This window comes from Schistocerca cancellata, chromosome 1, assembly GCF_023864275.1.
Source record: "Schistocerca cancellata isolate TAMUIC-IGC-003103 chromosome 1, iqSchCanc2.1, whole genome shotgun sequence".
NCBI classification, from domain to species: domain Eukaryota; kingdom Metazoa; phylum Arthropoda; class Insecta; order Orthoptera; family Acrididae; genus Schistocerca; species Schistocerca cancellata.
In genome coordinates, this window is record NC_064626.1 from 19,201,949 (window position 1) to 19,229,217 (window position 27,269).

The 27,269-nt window shown below is 43.1% G+C and overlaps 1 protein-coding gene across 2 annotated transcripts in view; it reads right to left on the bottom strand.

The window, feature by feature from the left end:
* LOC126164622 (uncharacterized) overlaps positions 1 to 18,105 on the bottom strand; it is an 85,424-nt gene extending 67,319 nt beyond the window's left edge. Inside the window, exon 1 of one of the 2 annotated variants that reach the window (XM_049920257.1) lies at positions 18,000 to 18,105. Coding sequence is in view for 1 of the 2 variants with exons in the window: in XM_049920256.1 (XP_049776213.1) it covers positions 17,996 to 18,047 (52 nt within the window). In the remaining variant the exon portion in view is untranslated. Of the gene's footprint in view, positions 1 to 17,995 lie in introns of both variants that reach the window. The other variant, XM_049920256.1, reaches the window with a different exon arrangement.
* Positions 18,106 to 27,269: the final 9,164 nt, after the last annotated feature.

Consider the following 27,269-nt stretch of genomic DNA (forward strand, 5'->3'; position numbering starts at 1 on the left):
CTCGCAGTTCTGGCACGTTTCTTGGTAGAGGAGGTTTAAACACTGAATCTTTCACATAACCCCACAGAAAGAAATCGCATGGGGTTAAGTCGGGAGAGCGTGGAGGCCATGACATGAATTGCTGATCATGATCTCCACCACGACCGATCCATCGGTTTTCCAATCTCCTGTTTAAGAAATGCCGAACATCATGATGGAAGTACGGTGGAGCACCATCCTGTTGAAAGATGAAGTCGGCGCTGTCGGTCTCCAGTTCTGGCATGAGCCAATTTTCCGCGGGCTACGCGTGAAATTTTCCCGCCACGTTCAAACGTTTCTTCACTCACTGCAGGCCGACCCGTTGATTTCCCCTTACAGAGGCATCCAGAAGCTTTAAACTGTGCATACCATCGCCGAATGGAGTTAGCAGTTGGTGGATCTTTGTTGAACTTCGTCCTGAAGTGTCGTTGCACTGTTATGACTGACTGATGTGAGTGCATTTCAACACGACATACGCTTTCTCGCCTCCTGTCGCAATTTTGTCTCACTGCGCTCTCGAGCGGTCTGGCGGCAGAAACCTGAAGTGCGGCTTCAGCCGAACAAAACTTTATGAGTTTTTCTACGTATCTGTAGTGTGTCGTGACCATATGTCAATGAATGGAGCTACAGTGAATTTATGAAATCGCTTAAATCATTTGTAATAGCCCTGTATTGTTATTGTGTCTCACTGTTTAGAGGCACAAAGCGCGTGGGTGTTTTCAGCTAATTAGTTATGTGATCTACCCATCTAATCTTCAGCATTCATCTGTAGCACCACATTTCGAAAGCTTCTATTCTCTTCCTGTCCAAGCTATTTATCGTCCCTGTTTCACTTCCATACATGGCTACACTCCATACAAATACTTTCTGAGGCATCAAGGGATCACAAATTTAGCATTGGAGGGCAGCATGGAGGGTAAAAATCGTAGAGGGAGACCAAGAGATGAATACACTAAGCAGATTCAGAAGGATGTAGGCTGCAGTAGGTATTGGGAGATGAAGAAACTTGCACAGGATAGGGTAGCATGGAGAGCTGCATCAAACGAGTCTCAGGACTGAAGACCACAACAACAACAACAACTAAATGCAAATAAGTAGGAGGCCGAGTTGATAGGAGCTGGAGGAGTCCAGGTTGTAGTAATATGCGGTACGGCACACTGTCAGAGAGAAGGATTATTATTCAAGAAACGCATAGTACAATGAAAATTACTTATCTTCAGTAATTTGTAGTACTGCAGCTACGGCTATAACTAACACAACATAGTCTCGGGGACTAACCCTGATGGGCCCTCCTCAGAAAATCAGTGCAAACAGAAGTGGCTGAGGGCCGATTATGAAAGTGCGTCTGCCTAGGTTGAAATCTAGCTAACGTAAGAAGTGAGCGAGGCACACTCCAGTTCCGTCGAGCTGCGCAGCCCGCTAGAGTGCTCTGTGCTCGGCAGGCGACGGGCTGCCAACCTTGCGTTGGCGCGGCGTCGTAGTAGTATCTGTGGCAACGATACTACACTTGTCAAAGGTCGTGTGGAAAATTCTCTACACTCCTGAGAACTGAAAGAACAGGAAAAGTGTTATCCAGTTTTAGAAAGTACCGGTATATATTTATCTGTCCGAAAAAGTATATACCAACAAACACATCAAATTATATCTAGAACACAGAAAACAGCGTCCTTTTGCTTTATCCTTCAAATCTTGTTTTCGAACTAAGTGCCAAATAACGCCGAAAATTATATTTCTCTTCAGCCTTTTCTCTTCGACCTTTTCACGGTTGAAATATTTTTTACAAAAATACTTTATCTATTTACGTTCTTATTTCTGCATAGTATAGGACTTTTCCTCGTAATACGTAAATATCTTTTAGATCTCTGACATTCGTCTATCTTGTAAGAGAACAGTAGCAGGAAAGAATATCAGGACCCCGTGAAAGTTTTTAGTTTGTCCCGAAAACAAAGGAAACAACAGAATAAATATTAAGGAGACGAGAAAGCACGAAAGACATTACCATAACAGTGTTCAGTTCGGCCAGAATAGGTTAACTTTCGACTTTACAGATGCCGCCCAAGTCTGTTGATTCTGCACATGCGTACTGCCCAGCATACTCGGAAACATAGAACTTCACACTCTGCAAAATCTATAGATAATTGACGTCATAAGCACACTTCCGTCGTGGTTGGCTGCTGATTTATACGCAGATAAAAAAAAAGTGCACGCACTTTGAGTAGTCGACTTTCACCAGGAAGTAGTTCCTTTAAAACGGGTTGACAAGGAACGGTCAGAGGATAGACTGGGTACTATTTTGTCAGCCTTCTGTAAGTCAGCATATCCACCTCGAGTCCACGACAGCATCAACACCACCACTGCACAAAAGCAACGGAGTAATTTTTGCTGGGAACAGTCTGACAACCAAACAAACCCACGCTGTACAGTGATCGCTAAAGCCGTAATAGCATCTCTCACACTTGGCAACGTTAGATCTACAGTTTGGGACAATAACACATAACCATGTATGAAAATGTGTGAAAATTCTACAGTGAATGGAAAGACTGTACGTCACATTCCAGAAGGAGCAAATGTCCTCTTTTGTGGTCGCCAACGATTGCAAGGTGGGGGGGGGGGGGGGGAGGTAAAGTTGTAGGGGAAGACCAGGCTTTGACTACAGTAAGTAAATTCAAGAGGCAGTACCTTGCAGTACGTAGTTATGCAAAGATGCTTACACAGGATACGGTAGTGTGGAGAGCTGCATCAAACCAGTCTTCAGACTAAAGACACCAATAAGAACAACAACGACAACAACAACAACACAGCAAAAGAAATGAAAGAAGAAGAAAGCCCAAGGATGAAGATTATAAAGACAAATAGCTGTTTTGACATTTACTGGATGAGTGTGTGTTCAAGTTGCACGTAACTGAATGAAATAATACTGTAACATACCATAACAGACAAAAGAAATTGGATTTATTACTTTCGATATGTCACGGGAACTAAACTGCAGTGTTTGATGATAAGAGTCTGTATTTTTAGCACTGAACTTCGGACCGAAGACCAGAAGAATAACAAGTACAACAGCATGTTTGGAGACATTAACTGGATGTTTGATAAAAAAGGACGTGACGCACGGAAAGGTGTACAGAGAAAAGTTCTGTAAACTGGCATCATTCTAAGTGGAAGAAATTGACCAGCGTGAAGAGAAACTAACGGAAAACGGAACTGGATCATTCAAGCTAGAGAGAGTGTGGGCTGAGATTCTCGATGCAATTTGAGGAGACGAAGTTTGACTGTGTGGGAGGAGGTCCATTAACAATCCTGCGTCAACCTACCCTTCAAATGATCATTGCAGGGAAGACAGTTGACGAAACAATAATTGTCACATCAAAATCATAATCAAAGTGTACAAGCAATGTGACCAAATGATTTTGAACTCAGGATTGAGTTCGATCAGTGGACTACATTGTAACACGCTGAGGGAGACGGTCCCCAGTGTGAACAGTTGCTACGTACTTAAATCTGTAATTTGTTGATATGTAAATTGAAGGTGGAGGGGAGTGGGACTAAGGAAAGGAAAGGGTAGGGATTATCGATTATTGATGTCAGTTGCATGGGGACATCATGCGGAATCAGCAGTGACGAGTGAAAATGTATAACGGACCAGAATTCGAACCCAGGAACTCCTACTTGCTAGGCAGATTCGTTAATACTGTGCCGGCTGGGTCTCAGTGTTAGCGCAACTGCGCGGACTATCTCAGCATGCCTCGCAGTCGATCCACATTCCCACAGAGCGGCACATGTCTGCAGACCCTAGCCGTTTCCTCCATGCTCGCTGCTCTGAGATTTCCTCAAGAGGTTGGACACACTTGGGCGTCTGCACTGAAGAAGGTGGATCCATTACCGATGTAGGCAAATCATTTATGTGAAAGAACATGCACCACGCACCATTAAGACGTATAAGTACATATGACTTCCTGCGGTAATCTCATAGTAGTGAGCATTTAGGAAATTGACAGGGACCTCGGATAGGTGGAGCTCTGTGGGAATGTGGGTCGACTGTGAGGCATGCTGAGATAGTCCGCGTAGGTGCCATAACGGTGTGTCCCAGAGGGAGCAGTGGTTTACACAGCTGCCTAGAAAGCAGCAGATCCCAGTCCGATACATATTTTCACTCGCCACTGATGATCAATGGATCCGCGTAATGTCCCTATGGAGCTGACATAAGTAATCCACTTCCTTTCTGCCCCCTCCACCTTCAGTTTACGTATAATATAAAATGGTTCAAATGGCTCTGAGCACCATGGGACTTAACATCTGAGGTCATCAGTCCCCTAGAACTTAGAACTACTTAAACCTAACTAACCTAAGGACATCACACACATCCATGCCCGAGGCAGGATTCGAACCTGCGACCGTTACGTATAATATATCACAGATACAGACACCACGCATTCATACAGGGTGTTACAAAAAGGTACGGCCAAACTTTCAGGAAACATTCCTCACACAGAAAGAAAGAAAATATGTTATATGGACATGTGTCCGGAAACGCTTACTTTCCATGTTAGAGCTCGTTTTATTACTTCTCTTCAAATCACATTAATCTTAGAATGGAAAAACACAGCAACAAAACATACCAGCGTGACTTCAATCACTTTGTTACAGGAAATGTTCAAAATGTCCTCCGTTAGCGAGGATACATGCATTCATCCTCCGTCGCATGGAATCCCTGATGCGCTGATGCAGACCTGGAGAATGGCGTATTGTATCACAGCCGTCCACAATACGAGCAGGAAGAGTCTCTACATTTGGTACCGGGGTTGCGTAGACAAGAGCTTTCAAATGCCCCCATCAATGAAAGTCAAGAGGGTTGAGGTCAGGAGAGCGCGGAGGTAATGGAATTGGTCCGCCTCTACCAATCCCATCGGTCACCGAATCTGTTGTTGAGAAGCGTACGAACACTTCGACTGAAATGTGCAGGAGCTCCATCGTGCATGAACCACATGTTGTGTCGTACTTGTAAAGGCACATGTTCTAGCAGCACAAGTAGAGTATCCCGTGTGAAATCATGATAAAGTGCTCCATTGAGCGTAGGTGGACGAAACTAAAATGTGCTCTAACACGGAAATTAAGCGTTTCCGGACACATGTCCACATAACATCTTTTCTTTATTTGTGTGTGAGGAATGTTTCCTGAAAGTTTGGCCGTACCTTTTTGTAACACCCTGTATAATGTAATTTGTTTAGTCCAATAAAAAAGTAAGTTAGTTCTCCATCTCAAAGCAATCATTTTATTATCCTCTACTATTACCTAATTTTCACCATAAATGTTTGGAACACCTTGTCTACGTCCACGACTGGAATCTAGTGCGTGTGTGAGCCAATCAAAACGAATGTTGCGAACTGCATTACGCAGTATACAGTTGTATTAGTTATTTTACTTTTGACAATCGATTTCACACCAGCAGGGGTCATGAAATATTTTCAACTGCGTATTCTACAACGTAATACTTACTCATTCTGAAAAGTTCTGCTACAATATAACATTTACATTGCAAGAAAGAGGACATGTTTGGTATATTACATGTTCGATTTTAGTAAATCTTTTCAGAATGAGTAACCATTGCACTTGCGTAACACACATTTGAATCGGTTTTACGATCTGTGAGTAGTCTGAATTCGACTGAAATAGATCGTCAAAAATAGAATAACTAGTAAAGCTGTGAGTTCCGGATTGCAGTTTTTAGCATATCAATAAAATATCTAACACCGCCAACACCAAATATTTCAAAAGCAGCAACTGCTCCGAAGACCAGCACTCGAATCTGGGGCCGTACTTAAAGCGGGTACCGCTGCCGCCGACCAGGGTATACCAGCACAACACGCGGCCTGCTTCACAATCTGGAACTACACTACTGGCCATTAAAATTGCTACACCACGATGACGTGCTACTGACGAGAAATTCAACCGGCAGGAATAAGATGCTGTGATATGCAAATGGTTAGCTTTTCAGAGCACTCACACAAGGTTGGCGCCGGTGGCGACACCTACGACGTGCTGACACGAGGAAAGTTTCCAACCGATTTCTCATACACAAACAGCAGTTGACTGGCGTTGCCTGGTCAAACGTTGTTGTGATGCCTCGTGTAACGAGGAGAAATGCGCACCATCACGTTTCCGACTTTGATAAAGGTCGGATTGTAGCCTATCGTGATTGGGGTTTATCGTATCGCTACATTGCTGCTCGCGTTGGTCGAGATCCAATGACTGTTAGCAGAATATGGAATCGGTGGGATCAGGAGGGTAATACGGAACGCCGTGCTGGATCCCAACGGCCTCGTATCACTAGCAGTCGAGATGACAGGCATCTTATCCGCACGGCTGTAACGGATCGTGCAGCCACGTCTCGATCCCTGCGTCAACAGATTGCGTCAACGTTTGCAAGACAACAATCATCTGCACGAACAGTTCGACGACTTTTGCAGCAGCATGGACTATCAGCTCGCAGATCACGGCTGCGGTTACCCTTGACTCTGCATCACAGACAGGAGCGCCTATGACGGTGTACTCAACGACGAACCTGGGTGCACGAATGGCAAAACGTCATTTTTTAGGATGAATCCACGTTCTGTTTACAGCTTCATGATGGCCGCATCCGTGTTTGGCGACATCGCGGAGAACGCACATTGGAACCATGTATTCGTCACCGGCGTGATGGTACGGGGTGCCATTGGTTACACGTCTCGGTCACCTCTTGTTCGCATTGACTGCACTTTGAACAGTGGACGTTAGATTTCAGATGTGTTACGACCCGTGGCTCTAGCCTTCATTCGATCCCTGCGAAACTCTACATTTCAGCAGCATAATGCACGACCGCATGTTGCAGCTCCTGTACGGGCCTTTCTGGATACAGAAAATGTTCGACTGCTGCCCTGGCCAGCACATTCTCCAGATCTCTTACCAATTGAAAACGTCTGGCTCGTCACAGTACGCCAGTTACTACTCTTGATGAACTGTGGTATCGTGTTGAAGCAGCATGGGTAGCTGTACCTGTACACGCTACCAAGCTCTGTTTGACTCAATGCCCAGGCGCATCAATGCTGTTATTACGGCCACAGGTGGTTGTTCTAGGTACTGATTTCTCAGGATGTATGCACCAAAATTGCGTGAAAATGTAATCACATGTCAGTTATAGTATAATGTATTTGTCCATCGAATATCCGTTTATCATCTGCATTTCTTCTTGGTGTAGCAATTGTAATGACCAGTAGTGTATTTTTCAGACTCCAGGGAAGCTAAAGTGCATGGCTGGTTGGTCTAACGATCATGGGAGAAAAGATATAGCGGAGAATCGTAGAAATACTATTTGTAACATAAGAAGCTACTGTATGAATTATGTTTTTTTTTACTGTATGATTACTTTCGGTAAGGTCCCATTATTGCAATACAATTTTTTGTTAATACGAATAGCAGTAGTTACGAATTCAGAGTGGTCCATTGATAGTGACCGGGCCAAATATCTCACGAGATAAGCGTCAAACGAAAAAACTACAAAGAACGAAACTTGTCTAGCTTGAAGGAGGAAACCAGATGGCGCTATGGTTGGCTCGCTAGATGGCGCTGCCATAGGTCAAACGGATATCAACTGCGTTTTTTAAAAATAGGAACCTTCATTTTTGATTACATATTCGTGCAGTACGTAAAGAAATATGAATGCTTTAGTTGGACCACTTTTTTCGCTTTGTGATAGATGGCGCTGTAATGGTCACAAACATATGACACACAATTTTAGACGAGCAGTTGGTAACAGGTAGGTTTTTTTAAATTAAAATACAGAACGTAGGTACGTTTGAACATTTTATTTCAGTTGTTCGAATGTGATACATGTACCTTTGTGAACTTATCATATCTGAGAACGCGTACTGTTACAGCGTGATTACTTGTAAATACCACATTAATGCAATAAATGCTCAAAATGATGTCCGTCAACCTCAATGCAATTGTCAGTACGCGTAACGACATTCCTCTCAACAGCGAGTAGTTCGCCTTCCGTAATGTTCGCACATGCATTGACAGTGCGCTGACGCACGTTGTCAGGCGTTGTCGGTTGATCACGACAGCAAATATCCTTCAACTTTCCCCACAGAAAGAAATCCGGGGACGTCAGATCCAGTGAACGTGCTTCGACGACCAATCCACCTGTCATGAAATATGCTATTCAATACCGCTACAACCGCATGCGAGCTATGAGCCGGACATCCATCATGCTGGAAGTACAGCGCCATTCTGTCATGCAGTGAAACATCTTGTAGTAACATCGGTAGAACATTACGTAGGAAATGAGCATACATTGCACCATTTAGATTGCCATCGATAAAATGGGAGCCAATTATACTTCCTCCCATAATGCCGCACCATACATTAACCCGCCAAGTTCGCTGATGTTCCACTTGTCGCAGCCATCGTGGATTTTCCGTTGCCCAGTAGGGCATATTATGCCGGTTTACGTTACCACTGTTGGTCAATGACGCTTCGTCGCTAAATAGAACGCTTACAAAAGATCTGTCATCGTCCCGGAATTTCTCTTGTGCCCAGTGGCAGAACTGTACGCGACCTTCAATGTCGTCGCCATGCAATTCCTGGTGCATGGAAATAAGGTACGGGTGCAATCCAAGTTGATGTTGCATTCTCTACACCGACGTTTTTGAGACTCCCGATTCTCGCGCAATTTGTCTGCTACTGATGTGCGGATTAGCCACGACAGCAGCTAAAACACCTACTTGGGCATCATCATTTGTTGCAGGTCGTGGTTGACGTTTCACATGTGGCTGAACACTTCCTGTTTCCTTAAATAACGCAACTGTCCGGCGAACGGTCTGGAAACTTGGATGATGTTGTCCAGGATACCGAGCAGCATACATAGCACACGCCCGTTGGGCATTTTGATCACAATAGCCATACATCAACACTATATCGACAATGTTCACAATTGGTAAACGGTCCATTTTAACACAGATAATGTATCACGAAGCAAATACCATCCGCACTGCCGGAATGTTACGTGATACCACGTGCTTATACGTTTGTGACTATTACAGCGCCATCTATCACAAAGCGAAAAAAGTGGGCCAACTAAAACATTCATATTTCTTTACGTACTACACGAACATGTAATAAAAATGGGGGTTCCTATTAAAAAAACAGTTGATATCCCTTTCACCTGTGGCAGCCCCATCTAGCGGGCCAACCACAGCGCCATCTGGTTTCCCCCTTCAAGCTAGACGAGTTTCGTTCTTTGTAGTTTTTTCGTTTGATGCTTATTTCGTGAGATATTTGGCCTGGTCACTATCAATGGACACTCTGTATACTGAAGTCCCTCGTAAGAGTAGTCAGTTGCATTTTGTCGTATGTTTCGGCAGATATTTGCAATTTCGATTTTGCAATGTGCAGCTGGATTGAGCCCAGACAAATAGCGCTCATCGCGTCTTTCATGCCACGGCCAATGCCGACGGAAAGCATTGGTTTGTATCCTGCTACAAACAAAATTATTTTGAAAGCGTAATTTTACTTGCCCTTTCGGTAGAGCGGTCCCAAATTGGTCTAGTGCGATACGTGTTTTATCAATGTGTACTATTAACAGGGACAATAATACACTATGAATAAAATCAGCGACAACACTGTGTTGGCCCGCGGTGACTGCTTCTGCCATGCAGCACCGCGGCTCGGTCGCTGCTGCAGTAGTGTATTATTGCCCCTGTTAATAGAACAAATTGATAAAACACATATCGCACTAGACCAACTTAGGAACGTAACATTCCGCTTTAAAAATAGTTTTGTTTGTGACAGGAAAGAAACTGACACTTTCCATTGACACTGGAGGTCGCATGAAAGACGCGATGAGCGCTATTTATTTGTGCTGACTCCAGCTGCACATTGCAAAAACGATATTGGAAATATCTGCTGAAACATGAGAGAAAACTCGCGGGACAACTCTTAGGAGCAGCACCCTATGTGTATCATAAAACAAATGTCCCTATATAATATTTTGAATAGTGTTTTATCATGCAAAGGTAGATACAGTACGTATAAAGCGTGGCAATTGTTGAACTATACGAAAAAAACGCAAATTAGTTGCAAACAACGGCGTACACACACTTTATTCAACATGTAAACGTCACTACAGATATTCGAAAAAATGTGTGTGAAATCTTATGGGACTTAACTGCTAAGATCACCAGTCCCTAAACTTACACACTACTTAACCTAAATTATCCTAAGGACAAATACACACACCCATGCCCGATGGAGGACTCGAACCTCCGCCGGGACCAGCCGCACAGTCCATGACTGCAGCGCCTAAGACCGCTCGGCTAATCCCGCGCGGCACAGGCATTCGAATTTAGGTTGTGACATGTTCGATGTGCCTGCCGTCATTGGCGATGATGTGGCGCAGACGAATAGCGAAATTCTGTATGACCCGCTGAAATGTCGCAACATCGGTACTGTCGATGACCTTCTGAATGGCTGTTTTCAGTTCAGCAGTGGTTTTGGGGTCATTGCTGTACACCTTGTCTTTAATACAGCCCCACAAAAAGGAGTCGCATGTGTTCAGATCCGGAGAATATTGTGACCATTCGAGGCCCATGCTAGTGGTTAGCCGGCCATGGTGGCCGAGCGGTTCTAGGCGCTACAGTCTGGAACTGCGCGACCGCTACGGTCGCTGGTTCGAATCCTGACACGGACATGGATGTGTGTGCTGTCCTTAGGTTAGTTAGGTTTAAGTAGTTCAAAGTTCTAGGGGACTGATGACCTCAGAAGTTAAGTCCCATAGTGCTCAGAGCCACTTGAACAATTTTTTTTTTTTTTTTTTTTTTGAGCCAGTGGCCTCTGGGTACCCCAGAGCCAGAATGCGGTCCCCTAGCTGCACCTCCAGGACATCAAACACCCTCCTGCTTCTGTGGGGTCGAGTTACGCCTTGCATGAACCACTTGTCGAAATCAGGGTCACTCTGGATAATGGGGACGAAATTATCTTGCAAAACCTTCACGTGCCGTTCGGTAGTCACCGTGCCGTCAAGGAATATCGCACCGATTATTCTGTAACCGGAGATTGCACACATTGAGGGTGAACAGATTCTCGATCGCGAGATGCGGATTCTCAGTCCACCAGTTCGCTAGTTTTGCTTACTGACGAAACCATTCCCCATCCAAATGAACGTGAGCTAAATCGAACTATGCGCATATTAATTCCCGTCATGCCCGCGGCCAACCGAGCAGTTTGAACGTCCAAATGCAAATCGTTCAGACGTTATGACGATTTTATTTTACATAGTTCAGTAACTGTCACCCTGTATATAACTGCTGCTATTGACAAAAAATTGTGCTGCAAAATGGTCTCTGACCTTAAGCCGGTCGTACAGTTAAAAAACTGGACTTTACGTATTTTGTGTCATTTCTGCGATTCATGAAAGCTATGGAAGACAGTCAGCAAGAACTATGGCGGAGCATGGTTTACTTGTACACAAAGAGTTGTTCCTAAAATCATTTACACGCTTTTCAACGTTATGGAACTCTCTGAGGGAGTAAAAACGAGGCACACGAGGAAAAACGCGTCACGCAGCCCATCGTAAACAATGCTGTTACTAACTGGGCTGCTCTGGGACGACACGAAACTTCCCGTTTTCTAATAAGAGGAAAAACACGGGCATGCAGGGTAGTGAAGAAATTTCCACTTTACAATTGATTAACAATATCGACTGCTTTTCATGCGACTTGTTAATATACAGAGTAGAACAACTGAGTTACAGAGAAAACAGCCACAAACCGCACACAATTTCATTTTATAATCTGTTTCTCTCATGAGATGCGACGAGCATCGGATCTGTAGAAAGTGCAACACTTAGCTACAACATCAGATGAAGTTAATCACTAAATGTCAGCTAACGACGTCGTAACTAAGCATTGTCCTGGTCGTAAGACGTTAGTGTGTTAAAAGTAGCGTTCGGCATCACAGTCAAGCACAAAGCGGTGTGCGCTACGTCTAATATGTAATTTACGCTCATTGATCGCATGTATGAGCAAAGCCGAACTATGGCCGCTACAACATCTGAGTGCGCTGCTGGGATGTCTTAACACTGAACTATTTGAAATCTACTGCCAGATTGCCTTCAAACAGGATACATCACGTTTCTTTTGCATGAGTCGAATAAATGTTTTTGAGAATTTCTGGAGAAGTACAGGACAGAATCCTCCCTTAGGCCTATATATCATACACACGTTACAGCCGTCCTTAATACGCTACTGGCCATTAAAATTGCTACACCAAGAAGAAATGCAGATGATAAACGGCTATTCATTGGACAAATATACTAGAACTGACATGTGATTACATTTTCACGCAATTTGGGTGCATACATCCTGAGAAATCAGTACACAGAACACCTCTGGCCGTAATAACGGCTTTGATACGCCTGGGCATTGAGTCAAACAGAGCTTGGATGGCGTGTACAGGTACAGCTACCCATGCACGATACCACAGTTCATCAAGAGTAGTGACTGGCGTATTGTGACGAGCCAGTTTCTCGGCCTCCATTGACCAGACGTTTCCAATTGGTGAGAGATCTGGAGAATGTGCTGGCCAGAGCAGCAGTCAAACATTTTCTGTATCCAGAAAGGTACGTACAGGAGCTGCAACATGCGGTCGTGCATTATCCTGCTAAAATGTAGGGTTTCGCAGGGATCGAATGAAGGGTAGAGCCACGGGTCGTAACACATCTGAAATGTAACGTCCACTGTTCAAAGTGCCGTCAATTCGAACAAGAGGAGACCGAGACGTGTAACCAATGGCAGCCCATACCATCACGCCAGTATGGCGATGACGAATAGACGCTTACAATGTGCGTTCACCGCGATGTCGCCAAACACGGATGCGACCATCATGGTGCTGTAAACAGAACGTGGATTCATCCGAAAAAATATCGTTTTGCCACTCGTGCACCCAGGTTCGTCGTTGAGTACACCGTCACAGGCGCTGCTGTCTGTGATGTAGCGTCAAGGGTAACCGCAGCCGTGATCTCCGAGCTGATGGTCCATGGTGCTGCAAACGTCGTCGAACTGTTCGTGCAGATGGTTGTTGTCTTACAAACGTCCCCATCTGTTGACGCAGGGATAGAGACGTGGCTGCACGTTCCGTTACAGCCGTGCGGATAAGATGCCTGTCATCACGACTGCTAGTGATACGTGGCCGTTGGGATCCAGCACGGCGTTCCGTATTACCCTCATAAACCCACCGATTCCATATTCTGCTAACAGTCACTGGATCTCGACCAACGCGAGCAGCAATGTCGCGATACGATAAACCCCAATCGCGATAGGCTACAATCCGACCTTTATCAAAGTCGGAAACGTGATGGTAGCGCATTTCTCCTCCTTACACGAGGCATCAAAACAACGTTTGACCAGACAGCGCCGGTCAACTGCTGTTTGTGTATGAGAAATCGGTTGGAGACTTTCCTCATGTCAACACGTTGTAGGTGTCGCCACCGGCGCCAACCTTGTGTGAATGCTCTGAAAAGCTAATCATTTGCATATCACAGCATCTTCTTTCTTTCGGTTAAATTTCGCGTCTGTAGCGCGTCATCTTCGTGGTGTAGCAATTTTAATGGCCAGTAGTGTACATACTGCCCCTTCCACCTATCGACCATTCTTTGGACCGCAACAGCGCATGGAGACAGAGAGACCTTTTAACTAACATGACACTGTTGATTTTTCACTTGAATGATTCTGATGTGATAATTTGAATTATCTGTTGCATTGTGGAACATGCTCGCCGAAACAATTTAAACAACTATTTTTGTTTTATCGGCAGTAACTTCCATCCAGAAATGTATCCAAAAAAGATGCTTGAAAGTTTTAGAACCCAATAACACGATACGCACCGGTCACGAAAACGGACGACGGTCCGGAGAGCGGTGTGCTGGCCAAATGCCCCTCCGTATCCACATCCGCATCCGGTGACATCTAAGGGTGAGGATGACACGGCGGCCTGTCGGTATCGGTACCGTTGGGCCTATAAGGCCTGTTCGGATGGTGTTTGTTTTCAAACATAATAAGTAACCAAATGTAGAAGAAATGTGGCCAATCCAATGCAAGAACACAGAAAAATAGTGTGTGTGTGTGTGTGTGTGTGTGTGTGTGTGTGAGTGTGTGTTTATGTGTATATAGGCGCACCCTGTGAACGGCAGAAGCGGGCAGTTGTCCCGCCTCCACCCCTTGCCCCATCCCTCCCACCCTTCTGGCAATAAATAATTAAATAAATAAATAAAATAAAATTCTTATGATCTTCGCAAAACGAACTCTTGCCCTTGCCCACTATACAGGCCGACTTATCAATTAATTAAGAGCTCGAAAAAGGCCAGAGTATTTAATGGATAATGAGCAGCAGAAGGTGTTCCCAGAGTCATTTGTCGTGAAATTTCAAAACCATTTCGCCGTCCGCGTATATTCTCCTTTCAGCTGGCTCTGGATTCCCAAAGCTCCCAGTAGCGTTGTACATTTAATTCATCAGGTTTTTCTTCCTCTTGTTACTCAGATAATCTTAAAAAAAAAACTACTGAAAACGTGAATACTGAAAAACTTCGCATAATCTGAACGTTAGTTTGCCGACAGCAAAATAATATGTGTAGACCTCAGGCAAACAATCTCTCTGAGTCACGTACGCTGTAGGTGGCAGGTAGGTCTTATAAAGTGGTCACATTTGTATGGTGATTTAATACTTTCCAAACGAATATAGTTTTGCAAACAGTATTAGGTTAAGAAATTTCTGAATGTGTGAACAATATACTGGGGTCACATCAGACGTATATGTAGCAAGAGCGTATCCATGATCTTGGCCGGAGGAAGAGAAGGAAGGGATCAGGGGGAGGGGTGGGGGGATATAGGGGGCATCGATTAACTAGTTTTGAGACGAATAGTGAAGCAGTCCGGATGGACTCGCTACTTTTGCTGCTAGTAAGTGTCCATTGCACGTTCTGCCTATTTTCAGACTTATGCTGAACTAATACGCCTGCCTTTGTGGCAGACAGGATGGAAGTTAGCTTTGGGAAGACTGTTTTACTGACGAGGAGGAGGTGGGGTGGGGTGAGTGCTACACCTGCCCCGCAGGGCACCATGACAGGTAGAAAGTAGCTACAGTACTCGAAATAGAAGAACAGTCAGTACGATTGGCTACACACACTGCGGTACCGATTAGCATAGAACAAGTAACGAAGGCGTCGAATGCATACGAATGGTATTTCCTTTCTCACTCAGGAAGTCTGTCCAAAAAGCCTTATAGGAATGACGGATCCATCATACGATACTCATATCCGATGCAGTTGCAGCAACCAGTTAAACCACACGGTAGTCCCAAATGCACGCTATTTGCCATAGAGTACTGTGGAGTGTGCATTCAGGTGCCCAGAAACATATTCTGTGTTGTCAAGATACATTGCCACCCTAGCCATATGACCTCAGGATGCCTACGGTTCATGTGTAAAGCAGCCTGTACGTTTAGAATCTGATTACACAGGTGGTAAGACAGATTGCCCTCGTATAGGCCGTGGTTTTGGTGTTGGCGTTTCGTAGGCCCACTTGGATTACGCTCTTAGCTTTGAGGAGGAAAAACAGGTGGCATTTAGCTTCTTTGCTACAAGTACTACAGCACATATGTTCTAATTTTCAGGTTTCTGGGGCAGCCATCATTATTTTTAGATTTTATACGTCATGTTCTAGTACGTTTTTGCCGTTGTTGCATTGCGACTCGAGTTACAGCAGGTCAGTGCGTCTGAAAGTGTCCCGAAAGAAAACAACCTCTTTTTCATTATTTTATTTCCATTTTTTGTATTTATTTTTCTTCTTTTTTCAGGGTAGCTCTAAATTTTGCTTCGACGTATTTATTTAAAGCAGTCGATGTACAAGCGCCCATGAAATTACAGAATAATCAACATGTGAATCAAACAACTTGATAAATGTACTACAAAGCCAGATATGCCCCAAATATTAAAAATATGTACAGAGTATCCCAGGACGAATGCTCAGTAGACCAGGATACGACAGGGACGATCATTCGAAGCAAAAATGTCTAGTGCACACGTTATCTAAAGAGCATAGCTCAACAGCTATGAGCACTTCCTCATCTTCTAAACTGTGAAACAAACCTATGCTACTGCAAACTCCTTACTTCATTTTCAGAGGTGGTAGTCCGGAACAAAACAAAAAAAGTCCAGTAAACATTGATACGTTGGGAGCTATGAGCAGTTGTTCATCTTCGCTACTGTGAAACACATTTCTTCCACTGAGCAGATGCTTATAGCTCTTTCAGGTATGCATTTTAGACAATTTTTTCTTGTTTTGGTCCATACTGTCTCCTCGCAAAATGTTGAAAGCGAAGAGCTTGCAGTAGATTAAGATTTGTTTCACAGCATATAAGATGAAGAAGCGCTCATACCTGTTAAGGCATGCACTGTAGAGCCCATATACAATAAAATACAGGACTATTTCTTCACGTTCTATATACCAGTTTATAACAATACAAGCTACCACAGATGAAGTAGATTTAAGCTATCAGAAACACATCAAAATGAAGAACGTCCTACTCCTATACATTCTCTTTTGAGGTTCAGCAGGTCAAAATAAATGAACATTTTTTAAGCTATGGGTTTCAGTTGCCTATTGTATTAACACTGGGATCAACTTCCAGTAATGACTGTTGCAGATGGGCAAAGACTTGATGATCATACACATTTTACGCATATAATAACAGGTTTAAAACTGTTATTCAAAAGACAGCTAAAATAACATAACATCTCGAAGGATTCATGAAAGATAAACGTACTGTGTGCGCCACATCAAAAGAAATGCTATTTGTTCCCAATGCTCAAATACCAGCAATTTATTATGCCTTTTATGAATAAACAAATGGTAAAAACGAAGTAAACACACGTCATATTAAAAATTCAAACTTTGCAGAACACGTAAACAAATAGCGCTATCTCAAGTCACGTGACATGCACAGTTGAAACGCGTAGAACTGAGTGTTCACTCCAGAGATATTTCCCCTGTATGCTATTTGACAAAGAGATTATTTCACGATTGGAAGGGGATAAACTCTTCCTAACGAAACTTGTTTTTCCCTTCACACATTGTCCAGATCCAAGCCTCAAGAAGATCGAGTACTGCATGACCGCCAAATTTACTGCTGGTGTTGCCTCATGATTGTAAGTAGCTGAAACTTTATTTTGGGTAACGGTGCAAATTACCTTCCGTTGTTGTAACGGTATCCAATATCTTAACTAGCTAATATTTTCAGCTACACAGTGGGCAACTGCATTCGTTCGTTGATGAGAGATGAATTCTGTACAGTATCTTTGGATTGTTAGAGGATGTTTGATTTCCTGGCCTATCATATGCCTTGACGTTAGGACTTAGCATGTTTTTATCTGGTATTATTTCAAAGACCGTCGTCTTTACCAAACTCGTAGTAAAACTGCAGAAAATAAGAAGGACCTGATCAACAAAGTAATCTTCTCTTTTGCTAAAGATATATTACACAAGATCAGTCGTTACCCGTGCTGAAAGAAGGATACATATTGTCCCAAACAGAGAGATGAAAGCGATTGCTGCTTATAACTTCACACCAGTTGCAAGTATTCCAGCGATTTCGAGAACTTTTAAGTTAATAAAAAGCACGAATTTCAGAGATATACTAGTCTTATTATTTAATGATTGTTTCCGATCCCTGGCACAGGCATCCATAATTAACTATAGATGAAAAATTGTTAATTATCAGTCAGCTGGAATCAACGATACCCTTTGTCATCTATGCTATGAAAGAAACAACCTTCGGAATGTCACGTTGCTTCACAACATGGTGAAGCAATTTCGCACTTGGAACATACTACCTTACGTCTGCGTCCAACAATAAAGCCAGTAACACTACCGAAGAAGTGTCAACTTACTCACCAGAGCTTCACCTGGTACACCTGTGATAAAGACTGAACCAGTATACATTACTGCGTGTCTTTATATAAGCTCTGCCTAGTGAAGCTACGAGCCAATGGCACGTGCGCTTCCGTGGAAAAAAGCACAAGGCCTCGACGCAACTTGGCAGCGAAAGCGAGCGCCATTGGTCGCTTCTGCGCGAGCTGCGGCGGGGAAGACGCGCCGTCATCTGTCTTCTGTTCTCCTCGTGCTCGCGCCGGCGTCGATAGCTCATGTTTTGCAATGCGTTATCGACTGCCTGGCAGCGACACACTAACTTCCCTTATTACGCACTTGCGATGACATCAACAACTGTTGGATGGATTTTTTTGTTTTCTAGAAGAATAAAGTTTTTTCGATCATTTTCTAGCATTCTAAAAACGTTCGCTCAGTATACTGTTGCATCAGGGCTTTTTACATGCTTCTCGTCTTCCTGTTTGTCGCCGTATAAATACAACCACTTAACAAATGCAACAGCTATGCAATAATTTAACTCACAACTCCTGGGAAACACTATGATAGTTATTACTTTTCTCTCACTATTATTTAAAGAAATAAGATATACGTCCGTGTAATGCGAAATTAAAACTGACACATTACAGTAATAAGACTGTTTCGTCTTCTTTAGTGCTACAGAGAGCCATTAAACACACTGTTTCTACAGAAAGCACACAAACAAGACTCATCGTGGGAATCGATGGGTATCTGGAGAAGGGAAAACGGTCTGCGATAACCAACGCGCTCTGAACTTGCGAGAGAAGAGTGCCACGTTTTATGCGTGTGTTTTTTACAGTTGCGCGCAACTTAACCTCGGCGAGCCGTCGTTTAGCAGCTACAGTGATTTGGAGTACATCCATGCTCCAGTCAGTGCTGAGTGGTTAGTGAAGGCTATGAAATCGTAGTTCTGCAGTTCCTGTCGAAATTTTAGCTGTCTCTCCATTCAGTTATGTCACCAAATATTCCTAAATTATTGTGAATGCAAAGTTGTAATTTAAGATAAAATCAGATCGTTTCTATTATTTTGTGTATCAGTAGTTAAATTAGTTTGCTGAAATGGTTATAACTATGTATTTAATACATTCCAGCATAAGAAATAAAACGATACATATCCCTCAGGAGCGCAAGATTGATTTGGCTGAAATATTATTCTTCCATTACAACCTAATCTACATCTACAATTATACACTGCGAACGACTGTGAAATGCAAGACGGAGGGCAATTCCAAATGAATCAGTTGTTAAGTCTTCATCCCATTCAAATGAACTATGCCTCGCGAGAAGACTTATTGATTGAACTTCTCTGTGAGAGCTTTAATTACTCTAAACCTATGAGTTTGTAGTTTATTCCTAGATTCTTCACTTAAAGCTGGTGAGATCACAGGTATTTTCGCTGTCCTCTAAAAGAACTTATTTAAGACCCAATAGTGTCAATTTAAAATTTCTTTGTTTTGTATACTTGCTGTAGTGTCCGTTCTTGTAACAAAACTGATTATTAGCGTCCCAGCCGATCTTTTTCTTGAAAAAACTTCGTGTCATCTGAAGTCCCGATAACCGCTACATGTTGTTGTTGTGGTCTTCAGTCCAGAGACTGGTTTGATGCAGCTCTCCATGCTACTCTATCCTGTGCAAGCTTATTCATCTCCCAGTAACTACTGCAACCTACATCCTTCTGAATCTGCTTAGGGTATTCATCTCTTGGTCTCCCTCTACGATTTTTACCCTCCACGCTGCCCTCCAATACTAAATTAGTGATCCCTTGATGTCTCAGAACATGTCCTACCAACCGATCCCTTCTTCTAGTCAAGTTGTGCCACAATTTTCTCTTCTCCCCAATCCTATTCAATACCTCCTCATTAGTTATGTGATCTACTCATCTATTCTTCAGCATTCTTCTGTAGCACCACATTCCAAAAGCTTCTATTCTCTTCTTGTCTAAACTATTTATAGTACACGTTTCACTTCCATACATGGCTACACTCCATACAAATACTTTCAGAAACGGCTTCCTGACACTTAAATCTATACTCGATGTTAACAAATTTCTCTTCTTCAGAAACGCTTTCTTTGCCATTGCCAGTCTACATTTTATATCCTCTCTACTTCGACCATCGTCAGTAATTTTGCTCCCCAAATAGCAAAACTCCTTTACTACTTTAAGTGTCTCATTTCCTAATCTAATTTCCTCAGCATCACCCGATTTAATTCGACTACATTCCATTATCCTCGTTTTGCTTTGGTTGATGTTCATCTTATATCCTCCTTTCAAGACACTATCCATTCCGTTCAACTGCTCTTCCCAGTCCTTTGCTGTCTCTGACAGAATTACAATGTCATCGGCAAACCTCAAAGTTTTTATTTCTTCTCCATGGATTTTAATACCTACTCCGAATTTTTCTTTTGTTTCCTTCACTGCTTGCTCAATATAGAGATTGAATAACGTCGGGGAGAGACTACAACCCTATCTCACTCCCTTCCCAACCACTGCTTACCTTTCGTGTCCCTCGACAATTGTAACTGCCATCTGGTTTCTGTACAAATTGTAAATAGCCATTCGCTCCCTGTATTTTACCCCTGCCACCTTCAGAATTTGAAAGACAGTATTCCACTCAACATTGTCAAAAGCTTTCTCTAAGTCTACAAATGCTAGAAACGTAGGTTTGCCTTTCCTTAATCTAGCTACTAAGATAAGTCGTAGGGACAGTATTGCCTCACGTGTTCCAATATTTCTACGGAATCCAAACTGATCTTCCCGAAGGTCGGCTTCTACTAGTTTTTCCATTCGTCTGTAAAGAATTCGCGTTAGTATTTTGCAGCCGTGACTTATTAAACTGATAGTTCGGTAATTTTCACATCTGTCAACACCTGCTTTCTTTGGGATTGGAATTATTATATTCTTCTTGAAGTCTGAGGGTATTTCGCCTGTCTCATACATCTTGCTCACCAGATGGTAGAGTTTTGCCAGGACTGGCTCTCCCAAGGCTGTCAGTAGTTCTAATGGAATGTTGTCTATTCCCGGGGCCTTGTTTCGACTCAGGTCTTTCAGTGCTCCGTCAAACTCTTCACGCAGTATCATATCTCCCATTTCATCTTCATCTACATCCTCCTCGATTTTCATAATATTGTCCTCAAGTACATCACCCTTGTATAGACCCTCTATATACTCCTTCCACCTTTCTGCTTTCCCTTCTTTGCTTAGAACTGGGTTTCCATCTGAGCTCTTGATATTCATACAAGTGGTTCTCTTTTGTCCAAAGGTCTCTAATTTTCCTGTAGGCAGTATCTACCTTACCCCTGGTGAGACAAACCTCTACATCCTTACATTTATCCTCTAGCCATCCCTGCTTAGCCATTCTGCACTTCCTGTCGATCTCATTTTTGAGACGTTTGTATTCCTTTTTGCGTGCTTCATTTACTGCATTTTTATATTTTCTCCTTTCATCAATTAAGTTCAATATTTCTTCTGTTACCCAAGGATTTCTAGCAGCCCTCGTCATTTTACTAACTTGATCCTCTGCTGCCTTCACTACTTCATCCCTCAAAGCTACCCATTCTTCTTCTACTGTATTTCTTTCCCCCATTCCTGTCAATTGTTCCCTTATGCTCTCCCTGAAACTCTGTACAATCTCTGGTTCTTTCAGTTTATCCAGGTCCCATCTCCTTAAATTCCCACCTTTTTGCAGTTTCTTCAGTTTTAATCTACAGTTAATAACCAATAGATTGTGGTCAGAGTCCACATCTGCCCCTGGAAATGTCTTACAATTTAAAACCTGGTTCCTAAATCTCTGTCTTACCATTATATAATGTATCTGAAACCTGTCAGTATCTCCAGGCTTCTTCCATGTATACAACCTTCTTTTATGATTCTTGAACCAAGTGTTAGCTATGATTAAGTTGTGCTACATAACCGCTACATAACCAGAAATTTTGCGTGACATAAACACAAAAATTCTATTCAGGTTTTCTTGATTGTGTAAAATTCGTTTAAAACAGACAGCTTATAGTTTCATCAGTGTCTATTGTCGCGATAAAAGTGTAATTAATCGTTTCTAAATCTTATTTAACTAACACATTTCGTATTGTTTACTAGTTAGATAGACGCGATCTAGACCTAAATTTTCCGAGTTATAAAATGTTTAAAAACCAGAACAAACACGCTTGATAATGTAATTTCTCTAAAAGCAAAGTAATTACTAATTCACTTTTCTGTCAGTGTATCTCTAAATCAGCACAAAAACAACAATAACCGCACATAAGACCTTTGTGTTGTTTTTTGTTTACACACAGCCAATCTTACGTCCCTGTCAAATTTAAAACATTCTTTAAACTTAATTATTCTTCCGAAACTGACCATGAGTGGGAAATGTCGCTGTTATAGCCTAGTGAGTAGAAGGATTTGTTGCCAATCTTGTAGGAAATATTTTCTCTGGAGGGGGATGCAGTGGGGAGAATGTTGGGAGAACAGAGGAGGCTCTCTCCTGGAACTGCAGAGAATGAAGTAGGAATATTTTGATTGCGGAACAAGAAAGGAAAATCTGTACCCTTCAGACACAGTTGGAGGAAGCAAGAAAAGAACTTACAATGATCAAGGGAGATAGGGGGGAGGAGGGTGGTTGGGAACTGGCAGCTGGTATGAGGATTGGAAGAAAGAGAACGCGATCTGACAGTTTTATCATCAATACCAAAAACAGGTATCTACCACTGCCAGAGTTAAGTGGAGAAGAGCCTCAGGTAGAACGAGGAGCAGGAAATGTGCAGCGCACTTCAGCCGAGGCGAAGAAGCCTAGCAATGTACAAAGTGTTAAGAAGAAGAAAGTGCTGCTGCTAGGTAGTAGCCATGGGCGAGGTGTAGGCCCTCAGTTACAAGAAAGTTTAGGGGCAGCGTACCAGCCAACCAGTATCTTCAAACCAAATGCAAGGCTAAGTCATGTGATAGAGGACCTAGGGTCTTTATGTAAGGACATTACAAAATAGGACCATGTAGTGATAGAGGGTGGGGCGGGAAACAGTTTGGACAGGAATGGGCCATATGACATAGGTGGTGACCTGGACAAGATAGCTTCCTGACTCATGGCACCAACGTACACTTTGTTGAGCTGTTCTGGCATCATGATCTACCAAACCTTGAGGCGAATCAGTGTGGGGTTAGAGATGGCTCTGAGGACAGCCAACTTTGGTCATGTTTCTCTGGTGCCCATCGGGCCTATCAACAGATGGAGTTCCACTGGGCATGGCCTACACCTAAACAGGACTGGGAAGGGAGGATTGGTACAGCTGATTCATGAAGGAATAGGGGCTGGATCTTGGACCACACATGGCCAAATACCACTTTTACAGATGATATATTGCAATCAGTAAATCAGAAGTTATTACCACTTGGAATATTCTGTGATATGGCTAAAGCTTTTGATTGTGTTAAGCAGATATCCTTATACAAAAGTTAAAATATTATGGAATAACAGGAGTAGCAGGCTCATGGTTCTCATCATATCTTTTCAACAGAAAACAGTGTGTGTCTGTATCAGGCTTACCACATAACAATAGTCACTAGAAATATGAAACTATCAGACAAGGGGTGCCCCAGGGCTCTAGTTTAGGTCCCTTGTTGTTCCTATTATATATTAATGACTTTCCATATGCAGTGTCACAAAATGCAAATTTTGTCTTATTTGCAGATGATACAAGTATTGGAATAAAAAAAGTATCTGTGATCTGACTGAGCAATCAAATGGTTCTGAGCACTATGGGACTTAACTTATAAGGTCATCAGTCCCATAGACCTTATAACTACTTAAACCTAACGAACCTAAGGACATCACACACATCCATGCCCGACGCAGGATTCGAAGCAGCGACCGTAGCGGTCGCGCGGCTCCAGACTGTAGCGCCTAGAACCTCTCGGCCACGACGGCCGGCCACTGAGCAATCAGCTAATGAAATATTTGTAAGTATCAATGGGTGGTTCACAGCAAATGGATTGTCACTGAATTTTGACAAGACCCAGTACATACAGTTTAGTACCTGACAAAGAATACCTGACCCTGTAAGTATAATGTATTCAAACAATGAAATTAAAGTTGTAGACAGTGTCAAATTTCTAGAGCTACAAACTGAACGCAACCTAAATTGGAAAACTCACACTCTAGACCTTATGAAATGCCTTAATTCAGCTACATTTGCGGTGCGCATGATAGCAGAAATAGGTGATTTAAAAATGTAGAAGTTAGTTTATCCGGCCTACTTCCATTCGGTACTGAGTTATGGAATCATCTTTTGGGGAAACTCCTCTCACAAAGAGAACATTTTCAAAATTCAGAAAAAGGTCATTAGAATAATATCTGGTGTCAGTCCTAGATCATCATGCAGAGACCTCTTTAAGAAACTTAGTATTCTAACTACTACTTCTCAGTTCATGTACTCATTGATGTCCATTGTCATTTCCAACCTGTCTCTTTTTACACAAAATAGTGCAAAACATGATTGTAATACTAGAACCAAAAAACCTGTATAAGGACTATAAAAGCTTGACATTAATACAAGAAGGAGTCAAATACATGGGTACTCATATATTCAATAACTTACCAGAGCATTTAAAACGTCTTGTAAGTGATAAAGATCGGTTTCAGAGTGGATTAAAGAACTTCCTGTTGGCCAACTCCTTCTACTCCATCTTCACAAGGATTATAGCTCATAACTCTGTCTGCATTAGAATTGTACAATATCCACGTAACTGAGTTAAAAAAAAAACGCTTTGACTCTTTCCACATCCCAGAGAGTCCTCCAAGGGATTCGTAACGGCTTTACCGGTGCATGTAAACTTGGACGGCACTGGCCAGCCATCTGGTACAACTAAAACGCTGTCAGCAGTTGCAGTGAAGATGCAAGAAGATATGAGCAGAGAAACATTATAGGTTCGAATGTCACTTCATTTTTAAAAACAATGAAATAAAATTCGGCAAAACTCCAACACCACACGCTTATTACTGGACCAGCCGAAAAGCGCAACATGCTGTCGTTCTTAGCTAATATACACTACAGGCCATTAGAATTGCTACACCAAGAAGGAATGCAGATGATAAACGGGAATTCACTGGACAAATGTATTATACTAGAACTGACATGTGATTACGTTTTCACGCAATCCTGAGAAATCAGTACCCAGAACAACCACCTCTGGCCGTAATAACGGCTTTGATTGGCCTAATCATTGAGTCAATCAGAGCTTGGATGGCGTGTACAGGTACAGCTGCCCATGCAGCTTCAACACGATACCACAGTTCATCAAGAGTAGTGACTGGCGTATTGTAACGAGCCAGTTGCTCGGCCACCATTGACCAGACGTTTTCAATTGGTGAGAGATCTGGAGAATGTGCTGGCCAGGGTAGCAGTCGAACATTTTCTGTATCCAGAAAGGCCCGTACAGGACCTGCAACATGCGATCGTGCATTATCCTGCTGAAACGTAGGGTTTCGCAGGGATCGAATGAAGGGTAAGCCACGGGTCGTAACACATCTGAAATGTATCGTCCACTGTTCAAAGTGCCGTCAATGCGAACAACAGGTGACCGAGACGTGTAACCAATGGTACCCCATACCATCACACCGGGTGATACGCCAGTATGGCGATGACGAATACACGCTTACAATGTGCGTTCACCGCGATGTCGCCAAACACGGATGCGACTATCATAATGCTCTAAAAAGAACCTGGATTCATGCGAAAAAATGACGTTTTGCCATTCATGCACCCAGGTTCGTCGTTGAGTATACCATCGCAGGCGCTCCTGTCTGTGATGCAGCGTCAAGAGTAACCGCAGCTATGGTCTCCGAGCTGTAGTCCATGCTGCTGCAAACGTCGTCGAACTGTCCGTGCAGATGGTTATTGTCTTGCAAACGTCCCCGTCTGTTGACTCAGGGATCGAGACGTGGCTGCACGGTCCGTTACAACCATGCGGGTAAGATGCCTGTCATCCCGACTGCTAGTGATACGAGGCCGTTGGGATCCAGCACGGCGTTCCGTATTACCCTCCTGAATCCACCGATTCCATATTCTGCTTACAGTCATTGGATCTCGACCAACGCGAGCAGCAATGTCGCGATACGATAAACCGCAATCGCGATAGACTACAATCCGACCTTTATCAAAGTCGGAAACGTGATGGTGTGCATTTCTCCTCGTTACACGAGGCATCACAACAACGTTTGACCAGGCAACGCCGGTGAACTGCTGTTTGTGTATGAGAAATCGGTTGGAAACTTTCCTCGTGTCAGAACGTTGTAGGTGTCGCCACCGGCGCCAGCCTTGTGTGAATGCTGTCAAAAGCTAATCATTTGCATGTCACAGCATCTTCTTCCTGTCGGTTAAATTTCGCGTCTGTAGCGCGTCATCTTCGTGGTGTAGCAGTTTTAATGGCCAGTAGTGTAATATTGTATTTAAAAACAAGAGTGATGAAAATTGCTAACATATACACAAGGCAATGTTTCTTCGCGTGACATGTCTGACACAAAAGCATATTTCAGGGATTCCGCCGTATAGTTAAATATTGAAGCTACTAAACGTGTTATTTATAGATTCAGTAGTCTGGTGATGCCTTCCGTATCCAGATCTGAGAAATACATTTCAGTAATGGAACTGTCATCTGCTACATTGATAACGAGTCGATCGCCAACAGTATCCACGAAGCCATCCAAGTGCCACGTTTTCTCCTCTTCTTTTGGCGTGCCGTTCTGTGTCCCGGCAGCGTTCGGCAGTGACGTGTGACAAAAGCTTCGTTCGTTAGTTCCAGTACGTCTGGTAGCTTAAATGTGTTTTGTTGTTTCTCGCGACAGATCTCCCAACTTAGCTCCTGATCAGTTCTGCTCTTTGCGTGCAGTATGCTACTAAAAAGAAGAAGATGTGCATTTTTCATTAAAATTATGAATAGATCTGTGTTTATACCATATGTTTGATGAATACCATATGTTTGACGAATTTTACATTTAAAAGATTTAGGTATTCCAAATTGAACTGAGAAAGGAAGTCCAAAACACGATTTGTACCATCGAACCATGAATTGTGCTGAGTTTTCGTTCTAAATGCTACCTATCCAGCCATACATCCGATTTTCAAAGCCCCCTTGACCATCTATGATCCTGGCACGGATACTGTCACCGCATGGAACCTCTCCGCCGGCCTGGGTGGCCGAGCGGTTCTAGGCGCTACAGTGTGGAACCGCGCGACCGCTACGGTGACCTCAGAAGTTAAGTCCCATAGTGC